This window comes from Mobula birostris, chromosome 32 (assembly GCF_030028105.1).
Source record: "Mobula birostris isolate sMobBir1 chromosome 32, sMobBir1.hap1, whole genome shotgun sequence".
NCBI lineage: Eukaryota > Metazoa > Chordata > Chondrichthyes > Myliobatiformes > Myliobatidae > Mobula > Mobula birostris.
The window spans coordinates 19,217,053-19,237,394 of NC_092401.1; the positions used below are offsets into that span (position 1 = coordinate 19,217,053).

General features: G+C 42.2%; 2 protein-coding genes across 2 annotated transcripts in view; one reads left to right on the forward strand and one right to left on the reverse strand.

The window, feature by feature from the left end:
• The window catches only part of rnaseh2a (ribonuclease H2, subunit A), a 40,681-nt gene extending 34,654 nt beyond the window's left edge, over positions 1-6,027 (forward strand). Inside the window, exon 8 of the mRNA XM_072248203.1 lies at positions 5,179-6,027. Coding sequence (XP_072104304.1) covers positions 5,179-5,317 — 139 coding nt within the window. The 3' untranslated portion in view covers positions 5,318-6,027. The remainder of the gene's footprint in view (positions 1-5,178) is intronic.
• An 8,567-nt stretch (positions 6,028-14,594) lies between these two features.
• rtbdn (retbindin) overlaps positions 14,595-20,342 on the reverse strand; it is a 78,158-nt gene continuing 72,410 nt past the window's right edge. Inside the window, exon 6 of the mRNA XM_072248119.1 lies at positions 14,595-18,418. Within this exon, the coding sequence (XP_072104220.1) occupies positions 18,149-18,418 (270 nt within the window). The 3' untranslated portion in view covers positions 14,595-18,148. The remainder of the gene's footprint in view (positions 18,419-20,342) is intronic.

Sequence of the window (20,342 nt, forward strand, 5' to 3'; positions counted from 1 at the left end):
TTTGCGGGTAGTATGTTGAAATTAAACTTGTTCATTGGGAAGCTGTGAACTGCAGGAGTCTGAATCAGTGATCTGATGGATGTCTTCTGACTGCCAGTACAGCTGTTTGATGAATGATCTGTTCTCCCTGCTTTCACCTTGTCTGCTTTGACTGCAGTCCTCCAGCTGATGGGTTTACTAAGTGATTTGCATTGATTTTATTTATGTTTGGTGTCCCCCTTTTCCGGCTCCAAACAGGCAGTTTGTTTTAGCACGGCAGGAGAAAAAGCAACTGCTGTCACCTTTGTTTTTAACCTTTGGGTTTTTGACTTTCACAGCAGTGACTCCTGCAGCTGCTTTCCTGTGACATGAAAAGAGATCAAAGCTTTGTTTGGAATAAGCTGTGCAGTAGCATAGAACAATGCAGCACAGAGTATCACACGCAAATGCTGGAGGAACTGAGCAGGTCAGGCAACGTCTACGGAGAGGAATAAACAGTCAACATTTCGGGTAGAGCACTATGAAGGGTCTCAGTCTGCAACATTGCCAGTTTATTCCTCTCCATAGATGCTGCCTGACCTGCTACGTTCCTTCAGAATCTTGTGAGAGTTACCACCCTCCTACATTGCCCTCCATTTTTCTTTCATCAATGTGCCTACTTAAGATTCTTTTAAATGTCCATAATGAATCACCCTCTACCATCACCCCGGCAGCATGTTCCATGCACCCAGCCCTGTGTATAAAAGAAAAACACTACTTCTGGCATTCCCCCCATACGTTACTTCAGTCACTTTAAAATTACACCCATTTCCACCCTGGGGGAAAAAAAATCTCCTTTACAAAATTCTTTTACCCTCTCACTGCCCCCCACCCCACAAGTGAATGGGAGCTCCTTGAGTAATTCCAGAGTTGATTTTCCTTCTACCCCCTCCATTCACAAACTTATTACTGACTAATCAATCTGGTCGTCCCATATCTGCTCTGCTGTTAATGGGAGCAAGGAAAATAGCCTTGACTTCATTATCATAGACGCGCTTGTTGGAAGTGACCTGTTAGATGTACAACATGTATTTCTCTGCTGCACCCATTAGTGAAGCCTCAACTTGCAACTCCACATGCTTTTCAGAATTTATTTTAGTAATCATGTTAAACATATTTATTGATTAGAGATTCTGAAGATGCTAGAAGTCCAGAGGAACAATACAAAATGCTGGAGGAACTCAGCAGGTCGGGTAGCATCTATGGAGAGGAATAAAGCTGTTGGGGCCCCTGAGATTCAGCAGTAGTCTTCCTCCATGCAGCTTGGGCTTGAATGTTATGAGGCTAGTTGAGTTGCTTTGAATCCTAGCTGATTTTTCCGGAGGATTGATATGCAAGTGCCATCTCCTTGTATGGCGTATAGCTCCGGGTTTGTGCTCCAAATGGGCGTTTTTTTTTTAGTTATTAGGGGTTTTTTTCTGTTTTAGTTAGTAGGGGTTTTTTTTTCTTTCTTTTTTCCATTAAAAAAAAGCTTTAGCACTTTGTTTTTTATTTATTATTATTGATATACTGTTCAGCCTGGTTGATAGTTTAACTCTTATTCTACATATGGATATGTTGTCTTGATTATTTTGATGTATTTTTCTCTGTTGTCGATTTTCAATAATAATTAATAAAAAGATTTAAAAAGAAAAATTCTGTGTAAGGGCTTTATAACACCTACTTTTGTAGTTTTGTTCTTGATGAGAAAAGTGGATGGTGAGGGCAAAGAAACCAGGATTACAGCTCATCAATAACCTTACTGTGACGGTATTCATTATGCTCTGGCTGTGGTAGCACTTTTCACATTTCAGTTTGGTTGTGTTCAATGCACTCTGTTGAGGGTTGAGCATGTGATCATGTTGTTCTTCAGTGCAGAGCCAACATCTTTTGAGCTAGGTATTAATTGAATTGCCTTCTGAAGTAGATGCCAAAGATCCTGTGGCTCTCTTCAAGACAAGTTCTCCGACTGTTTTGGACTTGTCAATCTCACTGTCTCCCCTAACACAGATGGCCGTTTATTAATTTTGTAACTGCCATAACTGTTTAAGGTACTTGTGTTGTGCATAATTTAGTTGCCACATTTCCCAGTATAACAATGGTAGCTGTGCTCTCATATAACTTGGACTAAAACTCTTCAGGATATTTTGAGCTCATAGAAGGTGCTTTGTGAAGGAATCTATTTCTTCCTGTCAGATACTAATAGTTCTCCCGAGAGCATAAGAAATTGAGTTAATTGGTCCAAAAAGTACAAGATTCCAGCAGTGACATTAAAAATGTATCTCTTGAAAATTTATGCTTTGTGACTTCTGCATTTTTATGGTGTCATCTATTTATGTATTTAGGTGTTGCACTATATCCAATGTTCTGTTTTCTTTACCAATGACCTATTGTTGGGGCAGATCATAAAAGATTTGTACGTGATTCAAATTTAATTTGAAACCGGATTTGCAATTAGAATTACCAAAGCAGGTTATTTGAACCTTCTTTAGGCCTAGGTGTTACGTGTGTTTTGCACCTTTACCTTATAGTGCTTTATAAGGCATTGGTCAGACTGCACTTGGAGTATTGTGAATAATCTTGAGTGCTTTATCTCAGAAAGGATGATGTGCTGGCATTGGAGAGGGTCCAGAGGAGGTTTATGAGAATGATCCTGGGAATGAAGGATTAATGTATGAGAATAATTTGATAACTTAGGGCCTGTACTCGCTGGAGTTTAGAAGAATGAGGTGGAATCTCATTGAAACTTATTGAGTATTGAAAGATTTAGACAGAGAGAGTGTGGAGAGGATGTTTCCAATAGTGAGGGAGTATTGAACCAGATAATATGGACATAAGGATGAGAAGGAATTTCTCTAGCTACAGGGTGACAAATCTGTGGAAGATATTGCCACTGACGGCCTTGGAGACCAAGCCTTTGGGTACACTTAAAGCGGAGGGTGAAAGGTTCTTAATTAGCAAGCGTGTCGAAGGCTATGGGGAGAAGGCAGAGGCATAATAAATCAGCCATGATTGAATGACAGAACTGACTTGATGAGCTGAATGTCCTAATTCTGCTCCTATGTCTAATGGTCTTAAGATGTTAATCATTTTCCAGATGGAATTGTCATACTGCCCAGCTTGTGATGCAGTCGCAGTTCGTGGAATTGGCCTACTCTTATTTTAGTCACAAAGTACTGTCTTTCTTTTGCAATTTTTAAAAGTTCTCTACTAGTGATTACTCTGTTCCTTCAATCTAGTTGAAGATGTATGTTAAAGTGTCCATTTTGATTAAAAGCGTCAGTGGTTTTTTCTCCCCTGCAGATTTTTTGTCCCCTCCAGCATCTGCAGAATGTCTTGTTTATAGTTTTATTTCCCCCTTTTTGATTCTAGGGATTTGAGCTGTTTGCTGTTGCAAATGATTGCATAGGACACACTGCTACTGGACTTCAAACGTTCAGATATTGACATTCAGTATAAAATACATGAGATTACTCTTCTTCAGGTTTTACAGTGCCTTTTTGTTTACTATTTTCCTTATTTCTGTAATGCATATCTCAGAATATTTGGAATCTATTGTGCTCATTTTGTCCTTTGTTATTACGGGTAAGCTGGTGATAATACTTAATAACATTGTATTAACAGGACTTCACTTCCTACAATACAAGCCAAGGTTAAGATGTTAGTGTTCAGGAATGAAAATGTCCCAGCTTTGATACTCTTGTTAGGATCAGGTATTGCCAGTCGGAGCCAAGATAAATCTTCTTCGACAATATCTTTCAAGCTCAATGTGAAATGCACGTTGCTATTTTTGCAGTGTGCTTTTTATTTTACATTCCCCATTCCGTCCTGCAAGCTTCATTCAGATTTTGCATTACTGGAGGATAAGGGACAATCTTTGTGTTGAGCCAACATGAAGCTTTGTATGCACAGGATACTGGCAGACAGTGCAGTTTTAATTTCATTTATATATCAAAAAATGTTTGGGCTGCGCTGTTGCTGGCAGGATTGATTATTTAGTACTCAGTTCCTAGTAACTCCTGAAAACAGGAATGGTGTGAATGAATTGTGTGATGAAGGTACTCTTACAGTCTTGGTAGGTGCTGTGACCAATGATTTAGGAATCCAACAACAATGAAGGAATGACGATGTCTGTCCAAGTTGGATGACGTGGTGTGGTGGAGCTGGTTAGTAATGAAGTCTGCGCACACCTGCTGAGGTAGCGCAAGTTTTGAGGGACTGGGAATTGTTGCAGTAAACCGCTGCAGTCATTCGTTAAGACTTGTAATGGAATGCCATTTGAGTGAGTTGTTTTGTCTGTAATGATGTCAAGCTTGCTTGTTGCTGGAGCAAGAAAGAGGAATGAATTTCATCACACATCTGATGGGCAGGAGGAAGAACTTGCATTTGGGAGTGAAGTTGCTCACCACAGAATATATAGTCTCTGATCTCTTCTTGTAGGTACAGTCCCATGCAGCTGATCTAATTGAGGTTCTTCAGTCCTCAAAATCCATTGAATGATGAGGGCAACACACAAAATACCAGAGGAGCTTAGCAAACCAGGCAGTATCTATGGAAAATAGTACACAGTTGATATTTTGGGCCAAGACCCTTCCTTAGAACCGGGCCTGCAAAGTTCCTGCAGCATTTTGTATGTGTTGCTTAGATTTCTAGATTCTGCAGATTTTCTCTTGTTTCTGAATGATGAGGGCAGTTGTTCAAACCTCATAAATTTTCAAAGCTCAAGTTGAAAGTAATTTTATTATCAATATACGTATATGTCACCATATACTACCCTGCAGTTCATTTCCTTGTAGGCATTCCCAATGAGACAAAGAAATACAATTGGATCAATGAAAAACTACACAAATGAAGACCGACAAGCAACCGATGTACAAAGACAATCTGTACAAATAAAAAAAATAATAAATAGTAAATAAATATTACTGAATACCTGAGTTGTAGAGTCCTTGGAAGTGAGCCCATTGGTTTTGTTTCATTGTCAGCATAATTTTGTTTTATTGTCAGCATGTTTGATTAATAAACAGACTGTACTGTGCCAACCCTTCCTGTTCTACGAGTGTGCGTTGGTGAGGCTCAGTCCAGTTGTTCATTCGTTACTGACACTTTCCAGTGTTGGGAAGTGGAGTACGAACTCCTATTCTCCAACCTGCTGATCTGATACTTGTTTTATCTGTGCAGGGACGATGAGGAGGAGGATGACAGCAAGAAGGACACTCCCTCAGTCCTGGCCTACTTTCAAAAAAAGACCGAAGAGCCGAAAATTCAGTCACATCGTTTCTTCACTGAGAGGAAGCTGGTCTCTCTTGTGAACCTGTGAACTTGCCATTATATTGAGCGGTGGGGGCGAGGGGTGGTGCAGATGCAGAGCACACGTACACAATTGTTGTGCGGGGGGAGAAACAGCAAGTGGAAGGAAGGGGAGAGTTGGGCTTTTTTTCTAAAATGTTGTCTTATCAGGTCAGTCAGCAAGCAGGGATACAACGTAGGTGGATAAAATGGACTGGACTGAATGCCTCACTTAGATCCTAATCCCTGCATGATCTATGTGTCTGAAGTTTGACATGAGTAGTTTAGAATGAGTTATCTGCCTCGTCTGCCTCAAGCTGCTGCTGAGTTCTTACCTATCTGTTCCGAGTGGTATATTGCATTATATCATTGAATTTACAGTTTTGCATTATGACAGGCCTCTCTTGAGGTTCAGTCTCTCTCCTAATCACCTTTGGTAACGCACTCTAACAATCTGGCCAGAGAGTTTCTCCCTCTGTGCCTCTGACTGATAGGCAGGTGTTGCTTGGAATAAATTTTCACTCTTGTTTCAAACCACCCCAAGCTTCTTGTCTCCCATGTGGGCGATGTCTGTCTGCCTTCCTTTAATGAATAGCCTTTCTAAGGAATCGTAAGCTTGTCACTGCACGCTGCATTGCAGTGTGCTAGAATGCTAGACATCTGACCTTCTGAAGATAATTTACAGCTGTTTTTTTTGTGAGAACTTAGAAATTATATCAATAAAATATTGCCTTTTTATAACACGTGGACTCTATTGTCTTCAACTCCCAATAACTTGAGTGTTGATTAATTAATTGTAACAGAGCAGATGCCGGGGAATTTCAGTTCATTAACAGTTGTCCTGTCATGGCGCTGACAGGTTTATAATGGTGAAGAGAGAATTTGCAAGTGGCGATTTATAGTACTACCTTAAATGTATTGCCAGTGGGATTTGCACCTTGAATGTCGCTATAGCAATGTCTTGTCACATAGTAAAGCACTCAGCATGACCAAGTCATGTTTTCACTCAATTGCAGCTACTCTTTGCCTTGCCATCACTCCCCCTCTCCCACTTAGAAATGCTTTTTTAAAAAAACTTTAGTGATGCATGTAAATCATTTTTCTGTCAATTATAGTCCATTATAATTCAAGTTCTGCATTATACATGAGTAACAAGTTGGTGCGGGCTAACTAAGATAACTAGGGTGTCGGTGTTACAGGCTGAGAGTGAAGGATGCTGTCAAATTTGAAAAATGAGCAGGGCTGAGATAAAACAAGTAAGTGATAATTACTTCACTGTCACAGAGAAGTGAGGCTGGTCAATTAGGTCTGCTGTTAGAGTTTTAACCACACCTACTGCAGAACTGTAGGCAATAACAAGAAAATAAATAGAATAGAATTTCTGAAAAACTACACACAAAGTCTGACAAACAACCAATGTAAAAAAGAGGGCAAATTTTGCAACAAAAAATGTGTATACACTCAGTAGCCACTTTATTAGTACCTTGTGTACCTAATAAAGTGGCCTTACTGTTTGTTGGTGGCCTTCTGCTGCTGCTGAAGCCTTCAAAGTTCATGTTGTGCTTTTGCCGATGCTCTTCTGCACACCACGGTTGTAATGTGTGGTTATTTGAGTTACTGTCACTTTTCTGTCCATTGTCCTCTGATCTCATTAACAAGGTCTTTTCGCCCACAGAACTGCTCACCAGACGTTTCTTTTACACCATTCTCTAGAGGCTGCTGTGTGTGGAAATCCTAGGAAATCAGCAGTTTCTGTGATACTCAAATCACCCCGTCTGGCACCAACAATCATTATTACATGGTCAAAGTCACTTAGATCTCATTTCTTCCCCATTCTGATGTTTGGTGTGAGTAACAACTGAACCTGTTCACTATGTTGCTTTTATGCATTGAGTTGCTGCCATATGATTGGCTGATAAGATATTTGGGTTAACAAGCACTGTGCTGCTGTACCTAATAAAGTGGCCACTGAATGTAGTCCATTATAATTATTAAAGTTCTGCATTATACGTGAATAACAAGTTGGTGTGGGCTTTCTGCAAGCTGCTTGGGTGTCAGTTTTTCAGGCTGTCACTTTTTAACAAAAAAAAATTAGCAGAACTGTGATAAAACAAGTAAGTGATAATTATTGCAATGTTGCAGGGAAGTGAGACTGGTCAGTTAACTCTGACGTTAGAGTTCCAACCACACCAACTGCAGAGGTGGGACTGTTTGTACCAAACTAGCACTGAGTTGCACTTTCTGTTGCTGAGGTGGTGAGTGGGTGTGCGTGACTGAAAACTGCTTTTTGTGCTGGGTAATAATGACCTGTATCTATCACTGTCATCCCATCCCTTAGCACTTGATATTCATTGTATTTTGCTGTCAATGTCAAAGTATTATTGAAGTGTGTGTGTGTGTGTATATGTGCGTGTGTATGTATGTATATGCATGAATATGTGTATATGTACGCCGCCATATATTGTACTACCTTGGGATTCTTTTTCTTGCAGGCATTTACAGGAAAATATTCATGAAAATCTATACATTAGTAAAGACTGACAAATCAGTGTGCAAAAGGAGAGAAACTGCAAATAAAAGTGAGTGGTCACTATTAGGTATACCTGGACACCTGGAACACCCACTCACGTGGCAGCATTCAGTGTGTTTATTGACAAAGTACGTGTATGTCAACATAGGCAACCCTGACATCCATTTTCTTGCGGGCATACACAGTGAATCCAAGAAACGTAATAGAATTAATGAAACACTACACACAACAGGACGGGCAAACAACCAATATGCAAGTAAAGGGAGCGCGAAGCGCAGAATCAAATATCGCTGTGATGATTGTACGCTCTAGTATCAATTGGCGACAATAAAGTAAATACAAAGGAAAAAAATAAATTAATTAACAATAAATATTGAGAATATGAGGTGAAGAGTCCTTGAAAGTGAATCCATAGTTTGTGGGAACAATTCAGGGATGGGGTGAGTGAAGTTGAGTAAAGTTATCCCATTTTATGGTTTTATGCTTGTGATGCATAAAATCATGCAGACATGGTTGAATGATTCAGTTGTTTAGATCGGTCATCAGAATAGAGAAGAAATGTGATCTAAGTAATTCAACCCCCCCTCCCCCGAACATCCTGCCCTCTACACTTTATGCACCAATTCCAACCTCACCATAAAACCTGTGTACAAAGTGGGTGCTGTTGTGTGGTGGACAGATCTCTACCTTGCTGAGGACAGGTGGCAGCTCTGATACCTCTTCTTACTTACCCCTTGAAAGGACCCCACTGGGGACCATCAGGCTATTTTCCGTGCACCATCACCAACCTCATCAACTCTGGAGATCTCCCCTCCACTGCCGCCAACTTTGTAGTTCCCTTACCCCGCACTGCTCATTTCTACCTCCTACCGATGATCCACAGACCTGACCAGGTAGGTCCATTGTTTTTGCCTCAAGAACTCGTGTCTGTATACTTTAACGTAATTTTGCCCCCCCCCCCCCCAGTTCAGTCCGTTCAAACTGACATCTGTGACACTTCTCATTCTCTCTACCTCCTCAACAACTTCCAATTTCCTGTCCCTGGTCGCCTTATTTTCACTATGGATGTCTAATCCCCATGCACTTCTGTCCTCCATTATGAAAGCCTCAAAGATCACTGCTGCTTTCTTGACAACAGACCTCACTATCACCTTTCCTTGGTTTGGCAGAAATGGTCATCACCCTCAACAATTTTTCTTTCAGCTTCTTCCACTTTCTTCAAACTCGAGGTGTGGCCGTGGGTTGCAGTTCCGTCAATTTCATCAATTGTCTCCAACTTCCATTCTGTCCTTAAATTCACTTGGTCCATTTCAGTTCAGTTCAGTTTTTGTTTATTGTCATTTAGAAATGCATGCATTAAAAAATGATACAATGTTCCTCCAGAATGGTATCACAAGAAAACACAGGACAAACCAAGACTAAAACTGACAAAACCACATAATTATAACATATGGTTACAACAGTGCAAAGCAATAGCAGAATTTGATAAAGAACAGACCACGGGCACGGTAAGAAGAAGTCTCAAAGTCCCGATAGACTCATCATCCCACGCAGGCGGCAGAAGGGAGGAACTCTCCCCGCCATGAACCTCCAAGCGCTGCCAACTGGCCGATGCAGCACCATTGGAAGCACCCGACCGCAGCTGACTCTGAGCCCGTCTGAAAACTTCGAGCCTCCGACACAGCCTCTCCGAGCACCATCCTCTGCCGAGTGCTTCGACCCCACCCCGGCCGCCAAGCAACAAGCAAAGCCGAGGACTCGGGGCCTTCCCCTCCGGAGATCCTGGACCACAGAGTAGCAGCAGCAGTGAATCAGGCATTTCAGAAGTTTCACCAGATGTTCCTCCGTGCTCTCACATCCGTCTTCATCAAATCAGGATTGTGCACGGCACCCTACCTGACAAATAACAGACATCACCACCGGAGTGGCCACTGCGAGCTGCATCGCGCCGCCATCTTCTGCCACATCTCTCCCCTTTCTCAATCTCTGTCTCTATCTCTGGAGACAAACTGTCTATTAACATCTTTTATAAACCTATCAATTCCTATGACTATTTTGACTATACCTCTTCCCACACTGTCTCCTGTAAAAATTCCATTCTTTTTTCTCAGTTCATCTCTGCTGCAACTGTTTCCAGAATGATGCTTTCCATTCCAGGACATCAGAGATGCCTCCCTTCTTCAAAGAATGGGGTTTCTCTTCCTCTACCATTGATGCTGGCCTCAACCACACCACCTCCATTTCCCAGACATTCACAGTCACCCCATCTTCCCATCACTTTAATAGTTCCTCTTGCCTCACCTGCGTCATGAGCCTCTGCATGCAACACATCATTCTCCACAATTTATGTCATCTCCAATGTTACCCTATCACCAAACACCTTTACTCCCCCCCCCCACTCTCCGTTTTCCCATTTGTCCCTCCCTACTAATCTCCCTCCTGGCACTTATCTCTGCCCATTCACCACTTCCCTTATCTCTATTCAGGGTCCCAAACAGTCCTTCCAGATGAGGCAACACTTCACCTGCGAAGTGTTGCCTCATCTGTTAGGGTCATCTACAGTATCCAGTGCTCCTGATGCAGCCTCCTCTACACTGGGGGAATGCTTTGTCGAGCACCTCTGCTCCATCCGGCAAAAGTGAGATATCCCAGTGGCCAACCATTATAATTCCTTTCCCCTTTCCAGTTCTGACATGGCAGTCCGTGGCGCCTTCTTCAGTTTGAGGCCATTCTCAGGTTGGAGGAGCAACACCTCCTGTTCCATCCAGGTAGCCTTCAACTGGTTGGCATGAACACCGATTTCTCCTGCTTATGGCATTTCCCCCCTCTCCTTCCCTCTTCGTCAATCCCCCACTCTGGCCTCTGATCTCCCCGTGGTGCCCCTCCTCCTTTTTCTCCCATGGTCCACTCTCCTCTCCTATCAGATTCTTCCTTTTCCAGCCCCCTGTCTCCCCTCTACCCCTCCTATAATTGGATCTGACTGCCCCTTTTGCAATCTATATCTTGACCTGCTCCTCCTTACTCTCAAACAGCGCAGCCCCATACCCGATTGATTAAAATACAGTAAAATAACAAGCTGTACAGTAAAATAACAAGTTGTATTGGCTACAGGTTAATTTAAGAAGACTTCAAAGGATGGGGAGAATTTATTACCTCTGACATTCATTGCAGAACAATGGGATATTGCCTTAAAGTTCGGGCTAATTAATAGCTTTCATGCAAAGTTGAGTGGAAATCTAGAATAAAAACAATATTCTAAAAATAGCAGGTGAGCAATTAACTGTGGCACACCCAGTCTGTGGATGGGAAAGGGAACTTTACCTGGTAAGTGGAATGGTTACGTTGTCGATATATTGTCCCACATTTATACATTTGCAACTAAATTAAAAGCATGTTTTAGTAACAGTAATCGTGGTTATTGGCTTCAGGAAGGAGGGGCCGGGGTGGTGTTGGTGCACATGCTCCCGTTTACTTGAAAGGTGCAGAGGTCAAAAGGGTTGAAAGGTTCATGTTTCTAGGAGTGAGCATCACCAATATCCTGAACTGATCGAACTACGTAGATGCCACGGCCAGGACAGTTCGCCAGTGCCCCCACCTCTTTAGAAGGCGAAAGACATTTGGCATACCCCTTTTGATTCTCACAATTTTTATTGATGAGTGACAGAAAACATCCTGTCTGATGCATCACAACATGGTATGGCGACTGCACTGCTCATGACTGCAAGAAACTGCAGAATTGTGAACATTGCTCGGCCCGTCACAGAAACCATCCTCCCCTCCCATGGACTCTGTCTGCACTTCGTGCTGCCTTCGTAAAAACACCCAGCATATTCAAAGACCCCACCCTCTCGGGACATTCTCTCTTCTCCCATCGAGCAGAAGATAGAAAGGTCGGTCTGAAGGACAGCTTCTCTCCAGCTGTTAGAAGACTGTTCAGTGGTCTCCTGGTCTGTTGGGATGCATTCTTGACTTTGTCATTGTTTGCCTGCATTGCGCTTTCTCTGAAACTGACACATCTTATTTTGCATTCTGTTAATATTTTGCCTTGTACTCAATGTGCTGTTGTGCTGAAGTGGTCGATAATGGATGGCATGCAAAATAAAGCTTTTCACTGCAGCTCAATACTTGTGACAATAATAAACCAATTTATTTCTCTCCACAGATGCTGGCTGACCTTTCAGTATTTCCAGCTCTTTTTATGTTTGATTTGCAACAGAATCAAAGCAGCTATAAGGAGAATGGCAGAACATGTTCTTGCTGATACTTTGAGAATTTTGTCACAAAGTGTACCATACCTTCTTCACTTATTTTGTGTAAAAGGCAAAGAAGATACTTTTATTCATTCAGAGTGTACAGACATTACCAGCAATGCTGACATGTATAGTCTATGCCTGAATGTTCATAAACTATGGTGATTATGAACCAACCATGTTGATGGATCTGGAACCATACAGCCCAGGCCAAATATATTTTTCTTCAGGCCATTAGTCAGCTCGATGGGGGTTTGGTGGCAGTGTGATATCATTGTTAGCATCACTGAAACTTGCTTTATCTGCAGTTAGTGTAACGCTGTTATAGTGCTGGCGACCCAGGCTCAATTCTGCTGCTGTCTGTAAGCTCTCCCTGTGACTGCATGAGTTTCCTCCGAGTACTCTGGTTTCCTCCCACATTCTAAAGACTTGTGGGTTAGTAGGTTAATGGTCATGTGGGTGTAATTGGGCAGCGCGGGCTCATTTGGCCAGAAGGGCCTGTAACCATGCTGTATGTCTAATTAAAAATAAATAAAGTTCCACATGTATAAATTCTATAACAACAACGTATCAGGAACTTAGCCATTCTACCTCCCAGATAGTGGAGTGCAGATTTTTTTCCAACCACAGACCGTGAGTACCACAGTTACTTAGAGTGATTCTCCCAGTGATAGACAGTCTCCCCAAATCCTTCACCTTGAGACCACCTTCAATTTCACTGAATATTGATTTCCCATTCTGAAACAACAATGCCCTCTGGGCTTGTACTCTATACTACTGTTGACCCACTTCTGAGAGCAAATAGATTAAGCCTACCCAAACTCATTCAGTTTACTGTTTAAACCGATAATCCAAGGAATTTATTTCGGTGTGTTGTGTGTCCTTTGTCATCTTCAATCTGTGAAAGCTGTGGATACTGAGTCATTAATCATGTTTAAAGCTGAGACAGATTTTTGATAGATGTCCTCCTACTGACTTGGTGTTGATTTCCTTAATTTCCCAGGTAACCATCCACAGTGTGTCCTAGGGACAATCATGTACAAAGATTCAAATGGGTAAACTAAGTCTGCAAGAAGTAATTTATAGGGTATTAATTCTTTTCCCTGCCAATGCATTTGCAGTTGTACTATTCAATTTAGCAGAAGCAATATTTTAGGCAAATATTCAATATGTGTTGTCCTCAACATTAACAAATGTGTAGTTGCAGATGCAGTAGTTTTTAGTTGCTCAGTGGCCACTTTATTAAGTACACATGTTGCAAATGCCTAATCAGCCAATCATGTGGCAGTAACTCAGTGCATAAAAGCATGCAGACATGGTCAAGAGGTTCAGTTGTTGTTGAGACCAAACTTCAGAATGGGGAAGAAATGTAATCTAAATTACTTTAACCATGGACTGATTGTTGGTGTCAGACAGGCTGGCTTGAGCATCTCAGAAACTGATCTCGTGGGATTTTCATGCACAACAGTCTCTAGAGTTTATAGGAATGATGTGAAAAAACAAACAAAACATCCAATGATCAGCAGTTATGGGTGAAAGTTCCTTGTTAATGAGAGGTCAGGGAAGAATGACCAGACTGGTTCAAGCTGACAGGAGGGCGACAGTAACACAAACAACCATGCGGTGTGCAGAAGAGCATCTCTGAACGCACAACATGGGTGGACAACAGGAGCAGAAGATCATGAGGATACACTCAGTGGCCACTTCATTAGGTGCAGGGGGTACCTAATAAAGTGGCCACTGAGTGTATGCTTTCACTTCTCATAGATGCTATCAAGGATCAACTTTATTTGCTGTGACTATTTACATGTGTTAGGAATTTTCTGTGGTGTGTTGGCATGACATGAAACAAGAACATTGAACTATTACAAAGAATTATTCTTTATGGCCTTGAAGAGGATGGGCTTCAGCAGCTGAAGACCACAGACCCAGAAATATACTCAGTGGCCATTATATTAGGTACCTCCTGTACCTAATAAAGTCACCAGTGAATATATTTGTAAAGATTTTTACATTGGTAGAGAGATATTGTGAATTGCAGGTTATTTCACAGAAAAAATATTTTGTGGCACAGATTTTTTTTATCACCATGGTTCCCACTTTTATTAGTAAATCTCAACAGTTCTGTAGAATTGCACAACATTTGTAGTATAGGGACAGATACCTGGTTAATAAAATACGGAAACAAGGTGCACTATCCATTTATACAAGGACAACTATTTCTTAACGTTCCTGTCTACAGCGCACACTGCATAGGGCCAGAATCCGTCATGGGTGGCCCAAATAGTAGATAGACTTTATAACCAACAATCACTAGACGATACAGCAGGTACTTAGTCTAAAATACAAAAAAAACAAGACTGAAGGAAACTGTCATTTTTTTAGATTTTGAAAGTACTAGATTGGGGCATGATTCTAGTATATTGTGTGAACAGGATGCTGATAATTTAGTCCAAAGGAAATGTCTGCAACACAAGAGCGACTTTCACCTTGCATCCCTTCTATCGGGAGTTAGGTCTGGAGTTGAAGTTGTAGGGAAAATTGGTATTTTGTACATTAATTGTACAGAATAAGGATGACCAAATGGAGGATAATAGTTTTTATTTCACATCCACATTTCCCATACCTAATTAGGAATTGTATATAAAAGGGACAGTGAACAAATTGCCACCCATCTTAGCCTTAATTTTCGAGTAATTAAACACTTAGATGTCAATAGGGAGATCCGAAGTTACTGATTGCAGTGTTCCTTCATTGTTTGTAATATCAATAATGTGCTATTTATGGTTAATCCAATTGTACTGAATGCTATAGTTACAATGAAGTATTAGTGTTCTCATGCCAGATAGGATATTAGGGACATACAAAATGTACCCATGGACTCAGTTGAAAAAGTTGGATTTGTATGGCCAAGACAAAACCTACAAAAGGTGGTGGATCCAATCCACTCCACCACAGGAAAAAGCCCCCCCCCCACCCCGCCCCGCACCACTGAGCACATCTACAAGGAGCACTGCCATCAGCCATCATCAAGGATATCCTTTACTTCTCCCCACACCCCCACCATCCAGGCCCTGCTCTCTTCCCGCTGCTGCCATCAGGGAGGAGGTACCTTAGGCCCCACACCACCAGCTTTCAGGAACAGTTATTAGCTTTCAATCACCCGGCTTCTGAACCGACATAGATACCCCCACTCACCTCAGCACTGAACTGATTCCACAACCTATGGACTCACTTTCAAGGACTTCCATTCTCAGTATTTAATTTATTTGTGTATGTATTTTTATTTACAGTTTGTCCTTTGCTCACTGGTTGTCAGTCTTTGTGTGTAGCTTTTCACTGATTCTCTTGTATTTCTTTGTCCTACTGTGAATGCCTGCTAGAAAATGGATCTCAGGGTAGTATATATGGTAACATAAATATACTTCAATAATAAATTTACTTTGAACTTTAAAACTTTGGGAGAGCTTCTGTCTCTGCTCAGTCAAGTAGACCGCCATTGTTCGTGCTTGAGAATTGAGTAAACAATAATCACTTGGGCCAAGACTTCACAGTCACAGGTAATCACTGAATGGCATTTATCATCAACTTTTTCCCTGAAGTATGAGAGCAACGGAACAATGTGAGATTATAAGACTAAATGACTTTTCTATGAGTGCTGTGTTTTTTTGAAATCCCCATATGTGCGTCGAATAGCTGTGTTCCACATCGACCAAAGCATTGAACAATGAATAGCGTTCTACCCCCATGTGGCAGCGCTATTTCCTCAAATTTGTTTTTAAATTGTCACCAGATTACACTAATATTCCTTAGTTATTGCATGCCATTCTATTACATAAGGAGCATTATTGTCTACAATTCTATTACATAAAGAACAATAGACATGGGCAGAAAAATAACTGTTTAGTTGAGATATTTTGAAAGCAATAATGCTTAATTTATTAAAACCAGCATGTAAACTACATCTTTGCATTTATCCAAGCAGAGATTGCAGTTTGGTTTTCTCTCTGTTCCCCAACAGGCCTCAAAGAATGGGAAGTACAGCCTTTAGAAAGTATTTATATCCTTAGTCTTAATTCCCTTTTTCCTCTTTACAGGAGCTAGAAGTGAATTGCATGTGGTTTCAACTGGATTTTCAAACATCTGCTCGCTCATGGCGATAATGCAGGTTGGTTTTAAGAAGATCTTCACCCAAAAATAAGCACCCTGTTCAATAAATTTGCCAATTAGAGTTAGAAGAGATTGGCTATGCCAAGATGATGCTTACAGGTGATTTTTTGATATTACCTGTGGATAAATACTGTTTTCAGTTTTGTGGGGAGGATGTGATTTATGTTTTTTTTAAAAACAAGGCAAGCCTGCATGTAAACTGGCTGTTTAATATGGGTTGGCAAGGAACTAGAGAACAGACGTACAATGTTGAGTCTGAATTAGCTACAGAAATCATGGTAAAGAATGGAACCTATTTGGGATAGGATACATTTCAGTAGGTTTACGTGGCAATTGTTTCTTGCAAGATTGAAATTTAAGATTAGAGGAGGTTGTTTAAACACACTGCCAAAATAATGGCCTTGAACCCATACATATGAACGTAGGTCATAGTTGTGAGACTATTTCTGTCAGGAAATTGTACTTTTTAGGGAGAAATTCTATAACTTTTAGGTGCTTGCTCGTTTAATCCACAGGATATCACTACATGGATTAACCTGTGAACTTGCTACGGAAAATTAGATACATTGATTGGATTGAAAGGACTTTGGAGTGAAAACAGAAAGTAGTTAATGAATTGGGCATTGGAGAAGGCTTTATGATGGAACTTCATTTTATTATAGCTGTTTTTTCAAAGAGGGCATCCTTTCTGTGGGCAAAATTGTAAATGGTGATTAACAAATAAATATCTAACCATCTCTTGATAGACCAACCAGCTGAAGGGGTGTTGCCTCCCATTGTACCCCTCAGAATGTTACCTTGGAATTTTTTCTGAACTAATTAGTGTCCTAACTAATGCCTCCATGGATGGTCCCAAGCCTATTCCATTAAACCCCTGTGCTACAGAAACTCCAACAGAAGCTCCAAAGTCCTTAAACCTTGGGAGAGGACTTATGTTCACTTCGAAGATGTATGAAGCTGTGTGGTGAAAGCTGCAAGTCTGTGGAAGCCACAGGGGTGATCAAGAAAGGCAGGCCAAAGATCACCCGGCGATGTGACCTTGAAGCTGCCACCAAGAAGATGGGCTACAACTGGGACAACTTGAAAGACTGGCCCAGGATAGAGGACTGCCAGCATGCCCCAGTAGGGGTGATGGGCTTAGGTAACTGAGTTTTAATAGACTGAGAGAGGGGAGAATAGCCCAGGAAAGGTGGGACAGGGACAGGCTTCATATGGATTGGGAGATATTTTACCTCTGTTGAACTCTCATTTGTGGCTCTTGGCTTAGTAGTGGGTAAACCGTATCAGATTGATTGTAAGAATGTGGCAAGTCACCGACTGATCATGCAGTGAATCAGTTGAGAATCGTATGCTGGGTGGGTGGGAGGGGCTCTCTCTTTTTAACCTGGCTCTCGAGTGCACATGTTTTAATTTCAGTAGGCCCAGTCCATCACTTCTGCACTGTACTCTAGCGTGTACAGTGGCTAACACGACTCAGGAAACATGTTTAATCATACTACTGTCATTCTTGCCGCACACATACCTACATAACACTGGGCTTGGAAGAGAAAAATGTTTGATGATGCTCATAGACATAAAACCTAGGAGCAGAATTAGGACATTTTGCCCATCAAACCTGCTCCACAATGCCATTATGGCTGATTTATTATCCCTCTCAACCCCATTTTCCTGCCTTCTCCCCATGACCAAGGTTACATGCTCAGAAGAAAATGATTGGGGTTAGGGAGGGGAGGGAACGTCATGTCAACTCAGACCATGAGAGGCCTGCATCGGGTTAGGGAAAGGCTGGGTAATTGCCAGTGTTAGCAGTGAGCGATACCTTTGGAGCTTTTTATCAGCATAAACACAGGAGGGGACATTTTGTTAACAAGAACAGCACTATGCAAAATAAAAGTTAGCGATTGTGGTTCAACTATTTGGTTGCTGGGAACCCACTTCCACTGCCATCGATGTCTTCTACGAAGAGGGAACGCCTGCGGATGGAGAGCTTCAGCTTGTTCATGATGCTACGCTTCCCTCTGCATTGGGGCTTTTCAGTAACGCCATCCTTGGTGCTGTCCCCCTGCATCACACTTTTAATCACTTTCTCGTCGTCCTTGTCCATGTTCAAGCAGTTGCAGGATCTGACCTTGAAAGAGTCGCCTTCAGCACTCTCGCACAAATCCCTTCCGTTCTTGTACATCTTGTGAAATAGAACAGAGAACATAAAATATTTCAGCACAGTACAGGCACCACGATGTTGTGACCACCTTTTAACCTACTCTAAGATCAATCTAACCTTTCCTTCCAACATAGCCCCACTATTTTTCTATCATCCACCTGCCTGTCTAAGAGTTTCTTGAATGTCCCTAATGTACCTTACTGTACCATCACTCCTGGCAGAGTGTTCCACACACCCACCATTCTTTGTGTAAAAAACCTACCCCTGACATTCCCCCATACTTTCCTCCAATCACCTCAAAATTACTCCCTCTTCTGTCACTTCAGCCCTTGGAAAATATCTGTTGCTATTCACTCTATCTATGCCTTTTTTACCCTTCTATCAAGTCTTCTCTTCCTCCTCCGCTCCAAAGAGAAAAGCTCGTACAACCTGAGTGACCAGAGTGAGAAAAAAAAAGTTAGAGTGTGAGTGCATGTGGTGACACATTTAATGACCAATCAAAAGATAATTAGTTCAAGGTCATTTTTTTTTTCCACTGTGATCTCTAGCATGTAAGCTGTTCATAAGGCATGACAAGATAGGATAGAAGTTGCTGAGGGGGATATGGGTCAAATGCAGGTAAATGGGACTAGCTGGCATGGGCAAGTTGGGCCGAAGGGCCTGTTTCCACACTGTTTTTCCCTACGACTCTATGAACAATGGACTCAAACCAAAAAAACAAACTGCTCGCGGAACTCAGCAAGTCACACAACATCTGTGAAGGAAAATGGGCAGTCAATTTGGTGAAGCCTGAAATTGCAACATGGCCTATCAGGGGCGTCAACAGAGCTTTACCAAGAGGGATTTCTCGCAGGTCAGCGGTGGTTATTTAAAAAGGGAGCTTTGAGAGCATTTGTCCATTGTATGTGGCCTATCAGCGGCTATAACCAGAGCTCCAATCGTGAGTTAGATAGCAGGGAAGGTTCAGGCATAAAAGGGAGACACTGCCTAGCGGAGCGGTCATCAACGGAGTGATCTGAGGCAGAGTGGTAGGGCTTTGACTCATTCAGGCTTCGGCGGGGTAAGTGGGTGAGTGGACTTCGTTTTTTTTTCTTTCCTTTTTTTTTAGAAGAATAAAGAGCATGTCTGTACTTTGCTTTGGGTGTCAGATGTGGGAATCCTGGGAATCTTCCAGTCTCCTAGATGGCCACATCCTCACCAGGTACGCTGAGATGCAGCTCCTGAGAGACCGTGTTAGGGATCTGGAGCTGCAGCTTGGTGACCTACAGCTTCTTAGGGAAAGTGAGCAGGAGATAGATAAGAACTACAGGGAGCTAGTCACCCCGAGGCTGCAGGAGTTAGATAAGTTGGTGACTGTCAGGGAAGGGATGGGAAGAGCTCAGGGAGTAGGGAGCACCCCTGTGGCCAGCCCCCTCAGTAATCGTTATTTTGTTTTGGATGCTGTCGGCGGGGGGGGGGGGGGGGGGGGGTGACCTGACAGAGGAGGACCACGGCGATTGAGTCTCTGGCACTGAGCCCGGTTCCGTGGTGCAGAAGGGAAAGAGGAAGATGAGGAATACGGTAGTCATAGGGGATTTCATAGTGAGGGGAACAGACAGGAGGTTCTGTCAGCCTGATAGAGATACCCACATGGTGTGTTGCCTGCCAGGTGCCAGGGTACGGGATGTCTCAGATCGGGTGCAGAGTATTCTGAAGGGAGAGGGTGTATACAGCCAGAAGTCTTGGTACACGTTGGTACCAATGACATAGGTAGAAAAAGGGAGGAGGTCCTGAAGAGAGAATTCACGGAGTTGGGTTGGAAGCTGAAAAGCAGGACCTCCAGGGGTAGTAACCTCGGGATTGCTGCCTGTGCCATGTGCTAGCGAGTGCAAGAATAACATGATCAGGTATATTAATGCATGGCTGAGAGACTGGTGTAGGGGGCAGGGCTGCGGGTTCCTGGATC